The sequence below is a fragment of the Heteronotia binoei genome, chromosome 3, assembly GCF_032191835.1.
Source record: "Heteronotia binoei isolate CCM8104 ecotype False Entrance Well chromosome 3, APGP_CSIRO_Hbin_v1, whole genome shotgun sequence".
NCBI classification, from domain to species: domain Eukaryota; kingdom Metazoa; phylum Chordata; class Lepidosauria; order Squamata; family Gekkonidae; genus Heteronotia; species Heteronotia binoei.
The window spans coordinates 64,774,316-64,794,117 of record NC_083225.1 but is presented as its reverse complement, the minus strand read 5'-3'; the positions used below and the strand labels follow the sequence as shown (position 1 = coordinate 64,794,117).

At 38.0% G+C, this 19,802-nt stretch overlaps 1 protein-coding gene across 2 annotated transcripts in view; it reads left to right on the top strand.

The window, feature by feature from the left end:
- Positions 1 to 19,210, top strand: part of PUDP (pseudouridine 5'-phosphatase) — a 107,333-nt gene extending 88,123 nt beyond the window's left edge. The window contains exons 4-5 of one of the 2 annotated variants that reach the window (XM_060233927.1): positions 2,592 to 2,654; positions 4,682 to 4,794. In XM_060233927.1, coding sequence (XP_060089910.1) covers positions 2,592 to 2,654; positions 4,682 to 4,711 — 93 coding nt within the window. In that variant the 3' untranslated portion in view covers positions 4,712 to 4,794. Of the gene's footprint in view, positions 1 to 2,591; positions 2,655 to 4,681; positions 4,795 to 18,547 lie in introns of those variants that run through there. The other variant, XM_060233926.1, reaches the window with a different exon arrangement.
- The last annotated feature ends 592 nt before the right edge of the window (positions 19,211 to 19,802 follow it).

Sequence of the window (19,802 nt, the reverse complement as noted above, 5' to 3'; positions counted from 1 at the left end):
TATACACTAGAATTCTCAACAGAAATTAGGGAGAGAGAAAAAGATGCAGAAAAGATGCCGGCACAGCATTCAAAGTAAACCCCAACCGACGACTTCACTGAAAATCAGAAGTAAGCTGTGTATGCAGAAATAGTCTTTATCTTTTTCATAAGAGAAGCCATATTGGATCAGGCCAATGGCCCATCCAGTCCAACACTCTGTGTCACACAGTGGCCAAAAAACCCAGGTGCCATCAGGAGGTCCATCAGTGGGGCCAGGACACTAGAAGCCCTCCCACTGTGCCCCTCCAAGAACCAAGAATACAAGCATTACTGCCCCAGACAGAGAGTTCCAACAATACACTGTGGCTAATAGCCACTGATGGACCTCTGCTCCATATGTTTATCCAATCCCCTCTTGAAGCCATCGATGCTTGCAGCCACCACCACCTCCTGTGGCAGTGAATTCCATGTGTTAATCACACTTTGGGTGAAGAAGTACTTCCTTTTATCAGTTCTAACCTGACTGCTCAGCAATTTCATTGAATGTCCACAAGTTCTTGTATTGTGAGAAAGGAAAAAAAAGTACTTCTTTCTTTACCTTCTCTATTCTATGCATAATCTTGTAAACCTCTATCATGTCACCCCTCAGTTGATGTTTCTCCAAGCTAAAGAGCCCCAAGTTTTTTAACCTTTCTTCATAGGGAAAGTGTTCCAGCCCTTTACTCATTCTAGTTGCCCTTTTCTGGACTTTTTCAAGTGCTATAATATCTTTTTTGAGGTGCGGTGACCAGAATTGTAAACAGTATTCCAGATGAGGCTGCACCATCAATTTATACAGGGGCATTATGATACTGGCTGATTTGTTTTCAATTCCCTTCCTAATAATTCCCAGCATGGCATTGACCTTTTTATAGCAGTCACACATTGTCTCGGCATTTTTAGTGAGTTATCTACCACGACCCCAAGATCTCTCTTTTCATCAGTGTTTTGTATGTGGACTCAAGTGAGGACTGAATTGGGTGTTCCTGCCTGGCTCATTGGGGCCATGTGAATGGAACTTGGGGACTTGGGAACGATCGGCAGCAGGATCCAAATCCCTGCTGCCCTGTGCTAAGCACAAGCTCCTGCCGGTTTGAATGATCCAATAACGTGCTTGTGCAGGGACCCTGAGTTGTATATAGTTGACCCCTTTGGCCCAGTTCGCCAGTCTTTGTAGTGCAGCCACCTACCATGCTGTATCTAATAAAAAGCTGATTATCACTACCACCTCGCCTCTTCAATGCATAGAACCCACTATATTACCGTCAGTCTCTGCCAGTTCACACCCCATCAACTTGTATTTATAGTTAGGATTTTTGGTCCCAGTGTGCATTACTTTGCACTTGGTCACGTTGAACTTCATTTGCCATGTTGATGCCCACTTACTCAGCCTCAACAGATCCCTTTGGAGTGCCTCACAATTGTCCCTGGCTATCATCACCCTGAACAATTTAATGTCATCCACAAACTTAGCCATTTCACTGCTTACTCCAAATTCCAAATCATTAATGAACAAGTTAAAAAGCATCAGACCCAGTACTGAGCCCTGCGGCACCCCACTGCTTGCCACCCTCCACTGTGAAAATTGCCCATTTATACTCACTCTCTGTTTCTTATTAATTAGCCAGTTTTTGATCCACAAAAGGACTTGTCCTTTAACCCCATGACTCTCAAGCTTACTAAGGAGTCTTTGATGAGGAACTTTATCAAAAGTTTTCTGGAAGTCTAGGTAAACAACATCTATTGGGTCCCCCTTGTCCACATGTTTGTTCACCCCCTCAAAGAACTGTTATCGCGTATCAAACTACCCTACCATCAACCCCCGAACCCAATTTCTTGCTAGGTAGATATTAGCATGAATATTTGGTCCAACTTTTTGCTTACTTACACTGAACCTCGCCATTTTATTACACAGTTGCCTTATTTGGAAAAATCATTTTGAAGCCCTTAACAGTGTGAGTTCTTACTATCTTGAAAAACTTGGTGTCATCTGCACAGTTGGCTACTTTGCTATTTGCTTCTGACTTACATAAGTTCTCACACAAAGGAATGTCTCTTTGAAGATGCTCAGACATGTGTGAGGGCTAAACTAAACATGATGTGCTGTCTTCCCAGCCCAAAACAGCCTTGTGAATCACTATTTGCCTTGTTGAGACAAATATACAGGTACTGATATATAAGCATTACATATTCTAAAGCAAAACAATTGGTACCACTTACTGTCGTTTATTGTTGTGTACTGTAGTGCTCACAATTTGGAATCTTTCAGCTCTACCACCAATCTCCAGGAAAGTAGGAGGTGCTGACATGGTTAAAATTAATGTGTCCTACTCAAGGGCACTTCTCAAAGGAGTTCACGCATCAAGAAAAAAAAAAATCTGTAACATTAAATATAGTCATAATGGTATTGATTGCAGCCTGTAGAAGTTTATGCTTTAAAAATAATAGAAGTTACTGTCAACTACAGACAGCCAAACTCTCTTCAAACTAGAATAATGCTGCTCTTCACCTATATGTAATCTCAAATTTTCACCATTTTTGCTATTGTCACAGTATTTTTCCTTTTGCCAGGAAAGTTCAGTCAATAGATTGTGTGGTGGGGAATGCTTTGTCATCTTGACATGCTTGAAGCTGGTAAGTTTCCCTGGGGAGTCTTATAACTGCTTCTGAGTTCAATCTTCCAAGTTAACAACAGAAAGTTGCTTAGAATGCCACTGACCTGCATGTCAAGTTGTCTAGATTGCTGCCTTGTCTCTACAGTTTCTGCTTTAGGATTTGATTATCCTGATGTTCTTTAAAAAAAAACAGTGCCTTCTACTTCATTTATGTTGAAGTTGTCTGGCCCTGCAAAGTGCAAAACAAGAAACTGGGCTATGTTGCACACAAGTGCAATCTGTAAGCTTCCCTCTTCCCCCAACATAAAATCACTAAATTTGGCAAGAGGGTTAAAAGGGAAGCCAGCACAGCTCTATGGCTTTCCTGGGAAAAAGTGCTCAATGAGAGGGGTTGCATCAGCAGGGGGCAGCAGAACCATCCTCCTCTTTAACTTACTTGGACATAGGCTTTTTTAAAAACCATTTCAGCAGATCACATTTATGCTTATGAAAATTTTTAATGACAGTTTAATGGTGTCAAAATCAATTTTCCAGTCCAACCAGTAAAGTTCCTTTATATTTAGTTTGATTTTGCAAATTATCTTTTTTTGTGGTAATGGTAAATGCAGAAGATATCTATGCTGTTTACTTGTAAGGAAATGAGGCCACATCTTCAGTGGAAACTTTGTTAAGAAGAAGAGAGGTTTGCTGTGGTTATAAGTAGCAGCTGTGTATTACTATAGTTTACAAGCAGTTGAACCAAGTCATGCTAGGGTACAAAATCCTGATTTCTATAACAAAATTATTTTACTTCTGCATACTGTAGAGGAATGATGACAAAACTATAGCATGTATTTCACAGGGAATATGTTAAGAAATATTTAATACTGCATGTTAAGTGCAGTATTAAGAAATACTGAATAGGGCCATCTGTTGGTGCCATCCTGCAAGTGGGCTAAATCATCAACTGCTTGTACAGAAGCATTCTCTGTTGTGACACCCACTGTATGGAACCAGACATAAATTATAGGGGACAGCATGGCTCAAGCCTCCCCCCCAAGATTTCCCAGAGGAAGCAATGTCCCCACAGCTGTCAGGTAGCATCATGAAGCTGCTCAGACTGTCAGTTTCTCAAGTTCAATCAGTTCCATATGTCTTTGTAGCAACTTAACAAGTCCTAGGAGGCACAGGGTAGTTTTGTTAGCTGTTGTAAAGATAAGATGGGCAGGTAACCTTTAGTGGATAGTGCTGTCACTAAAAAAACAAAAAGAGACAGAAAAACAGCATAAAACGGGGGAAAGAAACATCAATTCATCTAGCAACCAGGAAGCTTCAGTGATTGGACTGAAGAATGTATTTCCTGTTGCCTTCAACTAAAACTCTGTTGTATGTATACCTAGATTTGAGTCTGGTATCACCTTAGAGACCAAGAAGATTCTGGGGGTATAATCTTTTAAGAGTCATTGGTATCTGACAAAAGAAGCATTCTCAAAATCTTACAGCAAAAAAATTCTTGTCAGTCTCTTAAGGTGCTACTGTACTTGGAAGATCACATTAGGTTGTGTGTATAAACAACCCAAAGAACCCCATGTGCAGAGTGGTAAAGCTGCAGTACTGCAGTCGGAGCCCTCTGCTCATGACCTGAGTTCGATCCCAGTGGAAGCTGGTTCAGGTAGCCGGCTCAAGGTTGACTCAGCCTTCCATCCTTCCAAGGTTGGGGTAAAGTGTAGATGACTGGGGAAGGCAATGGCAAACCACTCCGTAAAAAGTCTGCCATGAAAACGTTGTGAAAGCAACGTCACCCCAGAGTTGAAAACGACTGGTGCTTGCACAGGGGACTACCTGTGTTTGTGCCCTTTATAAAGTTTGCATCTCTGCTATCTGGCATTACACATGACACACACGGCCTGGCCCAATGAGGTCTCACTTATGTCAGATCCAGTCCTCATAAATGAATTTGATGCCCCTGCTCTAAAGCTTGATTTCCTCTCCTGGATTCCCAGCAGGTGGATCACAGAATGGCACTTACCTTATCTCATGTTAACATTATGTTTGTTGACCCTGCAGGGAAGCTGGTTGTGTGAAGCAGGATGCTGAACTTGATGAACCACTGGTCTGACCCAGCAGTGCACTACTGTTAACTAGTGTAGACATCACAGATGACATTAAAAATTGTGCTGGAAGCTACAGAGTCCTTGTTTTCATCCACACTAATGATGTGCCTCATCCTTGCTTCCCTTCCACCATATCTGAATCCCAAGTGTGAGCTCAATTAAACCTATTCCTGTCTGTGTAGCTTTATTATACATTGTCTTATTTGGTCACATTTGAGTGTGACAGATGTTAGAAACTGAATTTTATACTTGGAGAAATAGGAAATACTTCAATAGTGCAATGTTGTCTATACATTCAGCTTAACTTTCATAGTTAATATTGAAACGTTAAGTCAGTACATCTCAACCCAAGATTATATTTTAGTACTGAATAAAAATCAGTCCTATTTTGGGTGGAAAAATATTTTACCCTTTTTACTATTTGTTACTACTTTTTAATATATTGTCTCACAAATGGTAAATGCTATTACCTAGGCATAATGTCTAGTAACTGTAATGGTTTCTTGATATTAACTTTACCTCTAACAATTATAAAGTTCTCATTAAAAGGAAGTTTGAACTGCTTTAGCTGAAGATGGAACCACACAGCGAATTGTAAGCCCACTGCATGAATTTTCAGAACTTTTAAAATTGAAATAATTCACATTTATTTAAAGCTATATTAGCTAAGGCTGGGCTGGTCCACTAGTCGTCCATTTTTATCAGGCCCATTTTATTGCAAAACGTTTGAGGAACATGAGATAAATTGCTTCAGACCAAGGGGCATCACAAGCTGAATAAAATAGTAATATCAAAGTCTGTTCCTGAAATTGACTGTATTGAATACCAAGCCCAAAGGGAGCAGCAGATAGGAAAGCAAAGATCCAAGTACAAAGCTGACAATAAGAAATCATTCTTATGGTAGCAGAAACATTCTTTCATTTAAAAATAGTCAGAAGAATATAAGAGGGTGACAACAGCTGTAGTAAACAAATCCAGATTCCTGACCTAAAACCAATAGGATATACAGCTTCATCTGCAAGGTATCATGAAGTCAGAAACACTGAGTATATTGCCTTTCTGAAGTTTCAGATGGCCCACGGAATTTGGACCATTTTCTGCCATGCCTGTTGCTTTTACTGGGGAAAAAAAAGTTCACAGATTTAAGACCTAACTTCTTGATCTGTTTACACCATGCCTGCCAGTTTGTTTGTTTTTTTAAAAAAATCTAAATCCTTCATTTCGAGGCTTCTCTAATGCTGGGATCCAGTGACTTAGATAAATGAAAGGAAATCTTTATTACACCCAAACAGGCCTCAGATTCAGTGGGAGCTCACAGGAGCATAGCTCCGGAACCTTTCTGAGAGTTCTACCTCCTCCTCCTGAGAATTCCACCTCCTTGTCCATTGAATAGTATGTGTAGCTGCATAACAATCCCTGGATGCGTTCCACCACCTATTTTTTTACAAAATGATTCCTGCACCCAAATAAGATAGACCACGAGCTTGCCTGTATTGGAAAATCTAAAGGGAGAGCGAAGGCTAGGAACCAACTCCCAGTGATTTTTGAACACACACCCGTGTGTGTGTGTGTGTGTTCCTGTCTTCTTTCCAGAAGGAAAGGTGACCTTGGCCAATTTTAGCTCCACAACAACCTTCTGTTTATATTGAACTGAGAGGTGGGTGGCCATGTTGGTCTGAAGCAGCAGAACAAAGTTTGCTGACTATACCTAGGTTGGGATGGTGAGGGAAGTTGAAAACATTCTTTCAAAATATGAGAAAAAATAGTTTTTTTAAGAAGCGAGGACTATCATGTTTCTAATAGCCAAATGCTCCTGACAGGCTCACAAGCAAGTTCGTCACAGTCTCCCCCCAAATGATGTTGATCCATGTAAGAACTGTCCTGTTTTCACCATAGTAAGTGGCCTGGTACCTATTACTTAAAAGCTGAAAATGTCCCCCCTCCGATTTGTACCTTTCTACAGTATGTTCTGGTAAATGTTGAAGGAAACCTCTGTCCTTGATCCTGACAGAAATGCACTTTCTGCCCCCTCTTAATAGTTCACTAACTTCGAGCTGGCCATAAAGACAGCATAAAATAAATATACCTATAAAAGAAAATAAGAATTTAATAATCTTCTGCAAGGGAGCAAATCTCTTTTGAGACAAATGCTGGGAAGGTCAATAAATAGACTTTGTAATAAGAAAACAAAAAGCATTGAAGACATGTCATGATTGTCATCTAAATGCTAGAATAAATTATGCTGTTTTCTACTAGTATGGAATTAAAGAGATAAGAGAACAATCTGCCCCCCAAAGATTTGAAGATTGGTCAATATACCTGCAAAAAATCCTATGTGACTTCTTGCAGTTTTACATTGTAGAACCCTAGTTCTTCAAGGCCTGGCCAATATCTTCTTGTACAATAAGAAAATGCATACATAAAATGAAATATAGTAACAGAAAGCATTTTGATGCACCTGTTTTAAGGGCAAGAAGATAAAATTTTAGAGGTGAATAACTGTCTGTAGGCACATACAATTTTTTGTACTTTTCAAACCATATTTCTATGTAAATTATAGATTCTAATTGTGCCTGCAAACTTAGTGCATCAAATAATAGCAAGATATGCTTTCCCCAGTAACCAATGACACAACAGTAAGGATAAACAATAAAATGTAACTTTGTTTTTAAATCTCACAATAATACCAGCACATATTTGTGCTAATGAAATTTACCAAATCCACAAGTGCTTATAGAGAGTTTATGAGGTCCTATGAGATGGCAGCTTACTTCACAGCTAAGTTAGCATCTGCGAACTCGTGCCCGGCACAATTATTTAGTATCATTCGGAACCTTACAACTCTGCCACAAGGCAGACCAAATTGTAGGGAATTGGATATCGACTGTGAGGCTTTTGCGACTTTTTTCGCAGATAAGATCTCATCGCTCCTTAACGACCTCCCTGCCACTGTTAAAACCGTAAGGGAACTTGAGGCTCCGTACCTGTCTTCCGGTTCAGCTTTGGATCATTTTAGAACACTCAGCTTGGAGGAAGTGGACAGAATTCTCTCTGCTGTGCGCCCAACAATGTGATCTGGACCCTTGCCCATCCTGGCTGATTAAACCTTGCCGGTTGGAGAGAGAAGGAGAGAATATATATATTCTCATGTAGTTTTCTACATGATGAATATATAATCATGAATATATAATCATGAAACATTACTAAAATAGTATAATTTCCATTTTGTATTTTTCTAAATTAATGTGCAAACTGGCTATTATATCTTTTTTTCAGGGCTTTTTTAGTAGAAAAAGCCCAGGAGGAACTTATTTGCATATTAGGCCAGACCCCCTGACATCACCATTGTTTCACACAGGGCTTTTTGTAGCAAAAGTCCAGCAGGAATTCATTTGCATATTAGGCCACACCCCCTGGCACTAAGCCAGCCAGAACTGCGTTCCTGTGTGTTCCTGCTTTAAAAAAAAAAAAAAAAGCCCTGCTGCTTTTTGAGAATTATCTCAAAAACAACAGTAACAAAAAAATTATGCTAATAGCTTTTTATGCTGGTGTCATGAGTCCATTATTACATCATCAAATAGACATATAAATTATATCTGGATAATGTTCTGTTTTGTTCTTTCTATCATACTCAGGTTTTGATTTGTTGCTGGAATAAAAGTATAATGAGTCCGTCTCAGCAAATAAATGATACACATGTCAATGTTTTTAAATTGTACAATTCTGATTTTAAAATGAATGCACATTACTTCTCTGATTTGGTGTTTTCAGATTCATATGTTCAAGCTATTCTTAAAAATAATGCTTTAGAGAAAGTCTATATAAAATTCTTATTTTCTTGGGCTTTCTCGGTCATGGTGCCAAAACTTTGGAGCTCCCTCTCTAGGGAGAGTCGCTTGTCTTCCTCTATTTGTGTCTTCTGCCAGCAGTTGAAAATGTTTTTGTTTCATTTTGGCATATCCTCAATTACTGCCATTGGCCTTGATCCCTGTTTCTAGAGTTGTATTTATGTGTTTGTACTGAATTAAAGTTTTTAATGTTTTTAATCATTCTGAAGTTTTACATGTGCTGCCTTGGTGACCATGATCCAGTGGAAAGGTGGCATAAAAATGTTTATATATATATATATATATATATATATATATATATATATATATATATATATATATATATATATATATATATATATATATAGTCCATCATTATAAGTAGTCCATCAGCCAAAAATAGATAAGACAGCAAGTATGAGCCCATGCCTTATTATAGTTGTAACTAGTCATTTAACTGACCATGGGTCGCACCTAACCGACATTAAGGAGCTCTTCACAGTGAATATGAGGTAGAAAGTGCTAAGAGGTATTTTTGCATAAAATACAAAAGGTTATCTCTGTAATGTAATTTAAAAGGTAGTCCCTTGTGTAAGCACCAGTAATGTAATTACTTGCACTCGTATAAACTGTTAGAAACAAGCAGACACATGATTAAAAAATGAAATTGCACTTAAGCATGTAATAAGTATAACTTTCCACTAGCTAGGCAATACAGTGTATTTATGCCACAGCTTGTCTACACATCATACTGCCTGCAAGTCAATATGTTACTTATCCACAGCTGCACAATATTTTTGTGCAATGGGCATTATTGATTTGAAAGGTACAAAATATCTTGCAACACTTCCACTTTTCTTATTGTACAGCCACTCTTGAGCATGTGGATTTGGAACAAAACCACTAAGAACTATTTTCACATATTACAGAGACAAATCCATGTTTTCCATTGAGTTGACATTCAGCTCCACCCAGTCACAATTCTTCAGTTACATACTTGTGTAATATATATGCTTGAAACCACATACTTGTCACAAACACATTTTGTATGGTATGAATTAGCATTGAAAGAAACATAATGAGCACTATTGATTAGTGGGTGTCATAATAATCAACTGCTAGGGAGAAAAGGCAATAATACACAATGTTATGGCTCAGCCTATGGACTACTGTCAGACAACTGTTTGTTTTCCAAGTTGAACAGCAAGGATGTGCACTATTATTTCTTCAGTCGTGAAAGAAGGCAATCCATACATCTTCAGGAATTCCGCAATGCAAAAACAACTTTTGTAATTAAACCTTGGGAAAGACACCCTCACAAAACCTAAAAAGAGCAGCTAGCAATGCGCACTGAATATAGTCCATAGATTACTTCCTTCAGCTTATTTAGGGTGCAACCACTGTATTTCTGGAAGCTTAGCAGAGCTACATATAGCTGGTGGGCAGTGGTTTAGAATGCAAAGTGGTACAAAGTTAAAATCCAATAGCAGAATAGCAAAAATAACAAATTGAGAAAAACTTTGATCTGGGTAGCATTAGTGTGGGAAACCAATAAACCAGTAACATGTCAGAATGTGAAAATGGTTGTTAATTATTCTATTGCTAGTAAACCTGGGCCAGAATGAGGGCATTTCTTTTCTCAGTTTTTCCCCTCCAACTAATTTACCTTTTAACATGTAACTTACATATAAACATCATTCTAGTTTGCTATTAGAAAAAATACATTAAAATATAGTGGAAGATGGGTTTACTATATGTAATGAGATAAACAGCCTATATTATATTATATTATATTATATTATATTATATTATATTATATTATATTATATTATATTATATTATATTATATTATATTATAAAATGTAAATTAGTTGGATGGGAAAAACTTCTGAGAAAGAAATGCCCTCATTTTGGCCCAGACTTACTAGCAATAGAATAATTAACAGACATTCTCACATTCTGACATGTTATTTTCTATTGGTTTTCCACACTTTCCCAGATCACAAGTTTTCTCAATGTGTTAATTTTGCTATTCTGCCATTGGATTTTTAACTTTGTACCACTTTGCATTCTAAACCACTGCCCACCAGCTATATGTAGCTCTTCTTATTGTAGCTCATTCCTCGTATGAAGAAGTGTGCATGCATATGAAAGCTTACATTCTGAATAAAACATTGTTGGTCTTAAAGATGCTACTGGACTCCTACTTCGTTCTACTGCTTCAGACCAACAACACTGCCTACTTGGATCTATCTTTCTGGAAGCTGTTACTTTCCTTGCCAGGACCCCCTATCAGTGTGCCATTAATTTTGGACTTCGTGGTGTTATTTATTAAAGGATAGGGATAACAGAAGCATTGAGGCTGGCTGCAATTGAAAATTTCCCAAACCACATGCAGAGCCCTTTGAGTGATATCAAATGTTTTCTCTGCCTTGGTAACATGTTCAATAAAAATAGTTCTGGTTTAAAAATATGTATTTTCAGTATCTTTTGTAACATTTCATACACCATAATCCAATATTTTTTTCATAACTCCACAAGTCCACCACATATGGAAAAATATACCCACTTGAGAAATACATTTGCAACACTTATTAGAGACAGTAGTATACATTTTAGATAGTATATCGGGTGTTATATACTATCTATAAAACATTTTATAAATATTTTATTTAAAAGTAACAGCTCTAGTAAGTTTTATATGCAAATTTCATAACATTTCCCAATCACCCATTTCAATATTATACCCAAAATTTTGAGCCCATTTTATCATACAATTTTTCACTTCCTCATCTTGTAGTTTTTTTAATTAAATGTTGATGAGGTCCTAAGATTATCTTATCAAATCCATGTTCAGTAGCAAAACCTATTACTTTATCTTTGGTATATCTTGATTCTAATTGGAGTCTAGTCCACCAATCAAAAGAAACACTAGAAGCAGCTAGGTCTTCTTTTGTTTTTAATTCATCATTATCCAGTTTTTAAACATGGCCAGTTTTTAAACATGGATCAGAATAGGGTTGCCAAGTCCAATTTAAGAAATATCTGGGGACTTTGGGGGTGGAGCCAGGAGACTTTGGGGGTGGAGTCAGGAGACATTAGGGGTGGAGCCAAGATCAAGGCTGTGACAAGCATAATTGAACTCCAAAGGGAGTTCTGGCCATCACATTTAAAGGGACGGCACACCTTTAATTGACAAAACAGATCTTTCTACAAACCTGAGAATGGTATGCAGAAAAATCAGAAAGCTAAAGAAAAATACTCTGGGTGGTTTGTGGCCATTGCTAGGCAATCACAACACTATTGCCAGGTAAAGCCTTGGTTTCTCTCAGTAAAAGCACTGGGACAAGGCAGCACTCTTTCCAGGGCTGTTTGGCCTTTGAGAGAGGACTCATCATGATCAGACCTGTAATAAATCCCTAGTCCAAGGGTGTTTGCTTAATGGGGCTGCAGAACACAAAATTACAAAATCCTGACAATGTGAACCTTCACTCACCAGTCTGGTAAGGTGCCACCAACCCCTTTTACCATCCCAACAGTCAGAAGACAAGAGGCAAACTTCTAACCTTCCTGGAACTAAACAAGAAAGTCAGCCCTGCAAGGTTGGACACTTGCAAAAATGAGTTTCCACAAACAATTAAACTGTAGGCAAGCACTTGGCCTAGGAACTTAAATTAGGATTGAAGCCACTTGAGCACAAAAGTTCACAAATATAATTAAAAATAGATTTATTTAAAGTGTGCAAGAATATTTCAAAAGAGAACAAGCAGCAGGAAATCAGATCAATAAAGTTATTTGTATGAGACTAACTACACAAAAATACAAATTGCAAGATGTTACCATTCCAAAGTTGCTCAGCAAGCAAAGTCTGTCTCCAGAGTTTGCATGGGCAGAGTGTCTGATCCATGTCAAGTAGTTTTCAAAGAATGCATCCAAAATCAAGGAGCAAGAAGCTACTCATGCCTTGCCAGTTGTGAACTGCTAATTGAAAAGGCTAACACTGAAGATGGGATCCAACGTGGTTTGGGTCTGTAAGGAGTGGAAAGTGGTCTAAAGGCCCCACCAGCGTGACTACCGCCAGGCCAGCCAGGGACACTCACCTGCTGCTGCTGCCGCGGGAGACTGCCGCCCGAGTGGAGTGGAGCGGCGCCGATAAGGGCGCGACGGCGCCAACGCCAGGCCAGCCAGGGACACTCACCTGCTGCTGCTGCCGCCGCCGCCGCGGGAGACTGCCGCCCGAGCGGAGTGCAGCAGAGTGCAGCGGCAGCGAGGAGGGCGCGACGGCGCCAAGCCAGGCCAGCCAGGGACACTCACCTGCTGCTGCTGCCGCCGCCGCGGGAGACTGCCGCCCGAGCGGAGTGCAGCGGCACCGAGGAGGGCGCGACGGCGCCAATGCCAGGCCAGCCAGGGACACTCACCTGCTGCTGCTGCTGCTGCCGCCGCCGCCGCGGGAGACTGCCGCCCGAGCGGAGTGCAGCGGAGTGCAGCAGCACCGAAGAGGGCGCGACGGCGCCAACGCCAGGCTAGCTTCCCCTTCTCCCGCTTCCGTTTTTTTAGGGAGCGGGGGGAAAGGCTGAAAAACCTGGGGTCCCCCACTAGGGCGGGAGGGTTGGCAGCCCTAGATCAGAAGCAAGTATTTTTCTGAGAAATATCTTTGATGCCATAACTCTAAAGTGTTGTCAATACTATGTAGATTTGTTCTGTGCATCTGTAAAAGCTTAATGGAATGTCTACTATACCCTCTCAGTGTTTTGTGGGTCATTCACAAGTGACTTTGTTTGAAAGGATGCAAAGCAGGACAATTTTACTTCCTTAATGATTGCACTCTTAAATTATTTAAACCATTCTATACAAATTATATTCATATTCAATAGCAGGAGCAATCTTGGCTAACCATAGCCATCAAACCATGTTATTTAGCCTAATACATATTGGCAGTGTGGTAGTATAGGAAGTATTTACAAAGGTGAATGAAAAGACACTTTGCCCCATTTATGGCTTCAGAATGGCATTAACAAATAGTATGTTAAAAGTGCTTCTAGTGTTTGTAAGAAAATGGAAGTCATTTTCATCAGTTTACAATGGGTGTAAATAGCCAATGAAAATTAAAGGGAGATTTGATGGCATTTATTTGTTGTAACATTAAAATCCAGTATAATTATGGGTTATTTTCCTGGCTTCTGAAATAATTAAGTGTTTTAATTGCCTTTGAATCCAGAGAATAAGGTGGGCATTTTCATTATGCATACTCTATTCCGTAGTCATTGTTATCTATATAGCACCTTTAACTGTTGTGGTTTTAATTAATTTATTTAAATGTATTTTATTGTATAATGTATTTATCATAATCATGGTACATTCCATGTCTTGTGAGCCGCCCTGAGTCTGCCTTGGTGGGGAGGGCGGGATATAAATAAAAGTTTATTATTATTATTATTATTATTATTATCATCATCATCATCATCATCATCATCATCTTCCATACAATAAGCTTAATGACATCACTGAAGTCAATTAGGTCTTTTTACTGAAACATGTTTCTTTGTATGGTATGGATTAGAGAAAAAGTTTCTGAACAAACTGGGTAATGTTTTCTGTGGAATACAAGCATTTAAAAGGGCCAAGCATCTGCAGGTTGTCACTGTATGCTGATGACTAAATGCAGGATTTATGCATTTAAATAAATAAACGTACAGACAAGACAAGTTCCTCTAAAAAAATAAGCTCACAGACAGGACAGTTTCTTTAGAACAGTGGTGTTGAACTCATTTGTTGCAAGGGCCAGATCTGACAAAATGAGACCTTGTTGATGCCTGCCATGTGCGTCATAGAATATAATACCAGGTAGCAGAGATATAAACTTTATAAAGGACACAGACAAACACCATTAAAGATTTTGTATCTCTCCCATGTGATTGAGGGAACTGGGCAAAGAAAGCTCTGGCTCTTTCCCTCCCTCCCCAGGAAGAAGCTTGGATCAGTAGCTCTGCTGTGCAATTGAGAGAGCCTGGCAAAGCAAGCTCTCCTTCTCCCCATTCTCCCCAAGGGAAGAGCCACAGCCATTGGAGAAAATAGTGACTTTGCTCCATAGCTCTTGTGTGATTGAACAAGCCTGGCAAAGCAAGCTGCGACAAGAAGGAAGCAAGAGAGAGGGAGAAGAAAGCGGACTTACTTGCAGGTCTGATAGGAACCCTCTGGGGGCCTGATTTGGCCCCCGGGCCACACATTTGATACCCCTGTTCTAGAAGCTGATTGGAATTGTTTGAAGCATGAGAATATTTGTCAGCTTCTTGTTATTGGTACTAATCAAGTCTGTGGCTGAATAGGTACTAAGGCATTATCTCAAAAGTTGCCTAATTTGTTGGGGATACGCTATGTGGCATTTTTAACCAAAATGAAAATCAACAGAATAAACATTCAATTTTAAAATGCTCTTCTGCTTCCTGTACTGCATTCATATTTGCAAGTATTTCATTCTAAGCTAAAAGATACATTCAGCCTTATATATGAAATTGTTCTTAATCTTCAGCTTGAAAAGAAAACAAAGTGAAAGAGTTCAGTGACTGCGCAAAGATGACAAGTCAAACAGTTCATATCAACTCATTAGAAAATATTCAATCTATAGAACAAACATGGAGCTGAATCAAGCTATTTTCACTGTCGTGCCTAGTACCTCTGTCATTCCCCATAACTTTTATCCATGAGGATCCCATGATCAGAGAACCCCTCTTCCTTTTTACACTAGTGGAGAATCTGGTTGGATTTAACCCAATATATTTTAAATTAATTTGGCTAAATTATTTAGATGGAAGTGCCTTGGCCCACTGAAAGGTTAGCCCTACTAAAGATTAATAATAATATTAAAGATGAACAATAATTCTTATTATTGCCTACTTATAACTTTATACTTATCCCTTTTTAAAAATGTGAACTCTTTGATCAAGTACTTAGAACTAATCTGGTGTAACAAATCTCCTTCTGTACTTAGCAGAGACAATGCATTCAGCCTGTTTTCAAATAGTTGCCCCTGCCCACCCCCCTTCTCAGTACTAGTGGTTCCACTGCCTATTATTTCTTATAAATAGCCATAATGGAAGAAATGATTGAGAAAAAATATTTCCTCTTCATGGTGCCCCCTCCCTTCCCTTGGTGCTCTAAGCATGTGCTTAGAGGTAATCCAGGGTTGGGAAGCACCCAAATGAAATGGGGCCACAGTGTGTTACCCCATATGGAAACAGACAGTGTTCCTGTATAAATATGGAATGATCTTTATGCCACATGTGCATTGTTTTCATTAGGAAATCCTTAACAATAGGTTGTGTCAATTGATCTCTATAGATGTGTCAATTGTTCTTTATAGATTTCATATTAGTGCCTGGTCAATGTGCTACAAAAATGTGGGTTCCAGATTGAGAAGACTGCATTCCTCAAATGTGTCTAGATTTTATCCAAAAATCTTTTCTCTGTGAATTTCTTCTGTAGAGAATTAGTCACAATTATGGTCACAGAGAAGTCAATTTAAGTTCAGTTTTAAAAATTAGCTTAATTGTAATCCAGGATGAAAATACTTTAATATATCAATTTTCTTCATCCTTGAGATACTCCTGACCATGCCACATTAAGCTGTGGAAAGCAAAAACTACATTTATCCATCAAGAACAGAACACCTGTTTACCCACAGAAACAGAAAAACAAATTATTAAACTTTTGAATGAACAATATTTGAACACAGTCATGTTGGATCTGATATTCATTCTGCAAGTGAATGTTACAAAGTATTTAAACTTGTTTTCAGTTTAAATAAAGGTTGACTAAAAGCTAAAGAATACATCTTCCTTCAGATTTAAAATCTGATAAGTCTGTGAACTAGTAACATTTAGAAAATCACTCAGATTAATCTTGTTTATGAACATGCCTATCTATGTATCTAAAGCATCACACTTTTATCTTTCCCTTCCTAGAAGGAGCATAGAGCAGATACATGTGATTATTCTGTTTTATCCTCAAAATATCTCTGTGAAGTCGCAGTAGAAAAGATTCAGAGCCCAGTAGCACTTTAATGCATAATTTTTAATTATTTTTTTAAAAAATTACAACACAATAACAACTATCTTCTTCACAATTATTTGTCACATTGGTAATGAACATTTTTATAATAAAATAAATAGCACCTTAAAGATTAATAAAATGTTAGATAGCATATTTTTGGTAATTTTGGTAGGGTAATTTTGTTAGTCTGCAAGGTGCTACTATTCTGCTGCTACAGCTATACATCTTGATCTCTGAAGTAGGTTAAGCTAAGAGCTGCTAACTGGTATGAGACTGTGTAGTGAACTTCATTTCAGAATGATTTGAGCCAGAAAACCTACTAGTTCTGGAATCCATGCTGTATACAAAAGTTATTTAAGCATTTTGCTTCTAGGTTATGCTGTGTATATGATTACTACTTAGTCATCAGATGACCAAGGAAGAATCCATGCATCAATAGAAAACCAAAAGAAGACACTCACTTGAAAGAATCTCACTGAGATTTTACTTTTGTGCAAATATGGGAATGCAGTCTTTACACTCCCACTTCTAAATTTATTTTGAGTGCCCCTCCTTTTTTGTAAAGGCAGGTACAGGAGAGACTGTAAAAGCAGCTGTTTCACAGTGATTTTAAAATGTGGGATAGGGATAGTAAAAGTTCAGAAAAAATTGAAAATATAGATAAGAGGATGGAAGTCTATGTGGATCTGTTGTAACTTCCAAATACTGTAGACAGATTTGCCTGTAGTACATACATTCAGCAAAACCTCCAGAAGATTGTTGACCAAACACATTTGATTATATTTTCTAAAGATATAAAATCAAGATTATGAAGGATATATTTTTAGAGTGATATCTAAACCAATGATGTTACAAAAGCCATAGACTTGTATCCACCAGAACATTTCCAAAGATCTGCTTGTGGAGCACCACTTTCTAACCTTTTCCTTCTGTTGCAGCCCAAAAGTCAACCAAAATGTCAGAGGGCATTTTGTGTGTTTAACAGGAAAGTGGAGGTAAGAAAGCCATTCTTTGTGGGTGGAAGTCCTTCAGTATGTGAAAATTTCTGGTGGATACAGGCCCTACCACTCTGCAATGTTTGAACCCTAACTCCAGGCTAATCAGTCAGTCTCCTCTGGTGGAAGCAGCCTTTTTTGTGTGTGGAAAAATCCCTTGATTTTATTGTTTAACATGGCTCTTGCCACATTCTGTAAGCCGCCCTGAGCCTGCCTCGGCGGGGAGGGCGGGGTATAAATAAAATTTTATTATTATTATTATTATTATTATTATTATTATTATTATTATTATTTTGGCGAAAGTCTTCTTAGGTGAGAGCAAAACTTCTCACTTTGCAGAGTAAAGTGGTAAGCTGTACACCCATAATGTGTAACGAGTTCTATGCAAAGCATTTGGTGGGCATTTCCACTGTTAAAATGCAAAGTTGGCACTTACCTTTTCATTATCACCTTTACTTTCTACTAGCAGTTTTCAGACAAAATGTAGATGAAAGATTTCTGCTCTTATCTGTGTATATAAAAATCTCCATAGTGTATAGTATATTAGAGGAAAGAGAACAGAGAATGCAAGAAAGTGATATATTATGACCAAAATGAGTTCATTTAATTTTCAAAATACAGTTCTGATGCATATTTATTGCTTAATAAACAATAAGAATGGCTTAAATAAAATGTTTGTTTTGAACATTTGTTTCAAGCTGAAAACTGAACAATATATCAATACAAGTTCAAAAATATTTTAGCTGTAATCTGCTTGGCTTTTAATGACAATTGTAATACATAGTTCTAATCATAGCAATAATATTCTGTGAAATAAGTAGAGTAAGTTTTTTTCACAATGACATCTATGGAAAACAGTGTATTGAACTGCTGTTGGAAATCATAGAAGTCTGAATTCACCTTACTCAGTGGTAGACCTTTAATTTTTTTTTCCTTTTCAATTTTCAGTGTCTTGTATTTGAAGATGCTCCAGCTGGGGTCAAAGCAGGTCTGGCAGCTGGGATGCAAGTAGTCATGGTTCCAGATGAAAATCTGAACAAAGATCTCACAAAAGAAGCAACTCTTGTACTTCAGTCTATGAATCATTTCAAGCCAGAACTCTTTGGTCTTCCACCATTTATCTGAACAGTGTTTTATTGTTGTTGTTTTAATGTAGCTCTTCTTTATTGATAGGGGGTGGGGAGATAGACTATTTATTCACACAGCACACAAATCCTATTGCAATTATATGTTCTATGTTTATAATTAATGGTAGGAGTAACTTGTTTATCCAAATCAACTGGTGAATGATGGGAAGATGGGACTTGTAAGTTCTGCATGTACAGTATACATTATAGCCTCCCCTTTTTGGGAGAAGCATTCTCCCATACTTCATCATCCCAAAGCTCAGAACCACTTTAGGAGGTGCTTCTGATTCAGTGCAATGAGGTACTACCAGAAGTAAAATAGAGAAATTCTTGGATTAAAAAGACTTTGTATCAACTTGTTTGACATTCCACATATCTGCAGTCTTCTGTTCCTCAATGTATGCTAAGCATGTCATATGAAACTTCCATTTTTTCACTAGAATGGAAGATGTTTTGCCTGGGATTAAAGTCCTTGAAGCTTTCAGACAGTGTCTTGTTAATTTTTTACCTTTATCTGACACTTCCTAATTTTAAGCACTTTGAAAGAAATTGATTAGAAATAGTAGTAGGGCTAGTCTTGTTATTCAGGTAACCATTTCTAGCCCACCTAAGTATTTCTTTGTTCTTGTCTTTTTGTACAAAAATTTATTTTTTTTGTTTCATTTATTTCTGGGTTTTTTACAGTTTTGTCATTTGTTTCCTTTCGCTACCAACAGTATAGAAAACCTTTCTTCTGGTTTCCACAAACCTTTTGCTCTTTGAATTCTAAGTAAAATGTCAGTTCTTCTCCTCCTCTTTCCCTCAAATTGTCATTCTATAATTTAAACCTGATTTCTTTACCATTTTCTGTAGAGGTTCTGTGTACATTGCAGGTTTCAACCATATTCTCCCTATGTTGGTGATCACATCTGCAGTATTGTTTATAGAAAATAGAGTTTAATCTATATTTAATACTCCACCACATCCAGATTCTCTGTTCTGAATAAATATTGAAAATTGTAGATATTTGCATATATTTTGTTTTGGGTAGTTCTGCTTCTGCCTTTTTGGAAGAATGAACAGGAAACTACACAGAA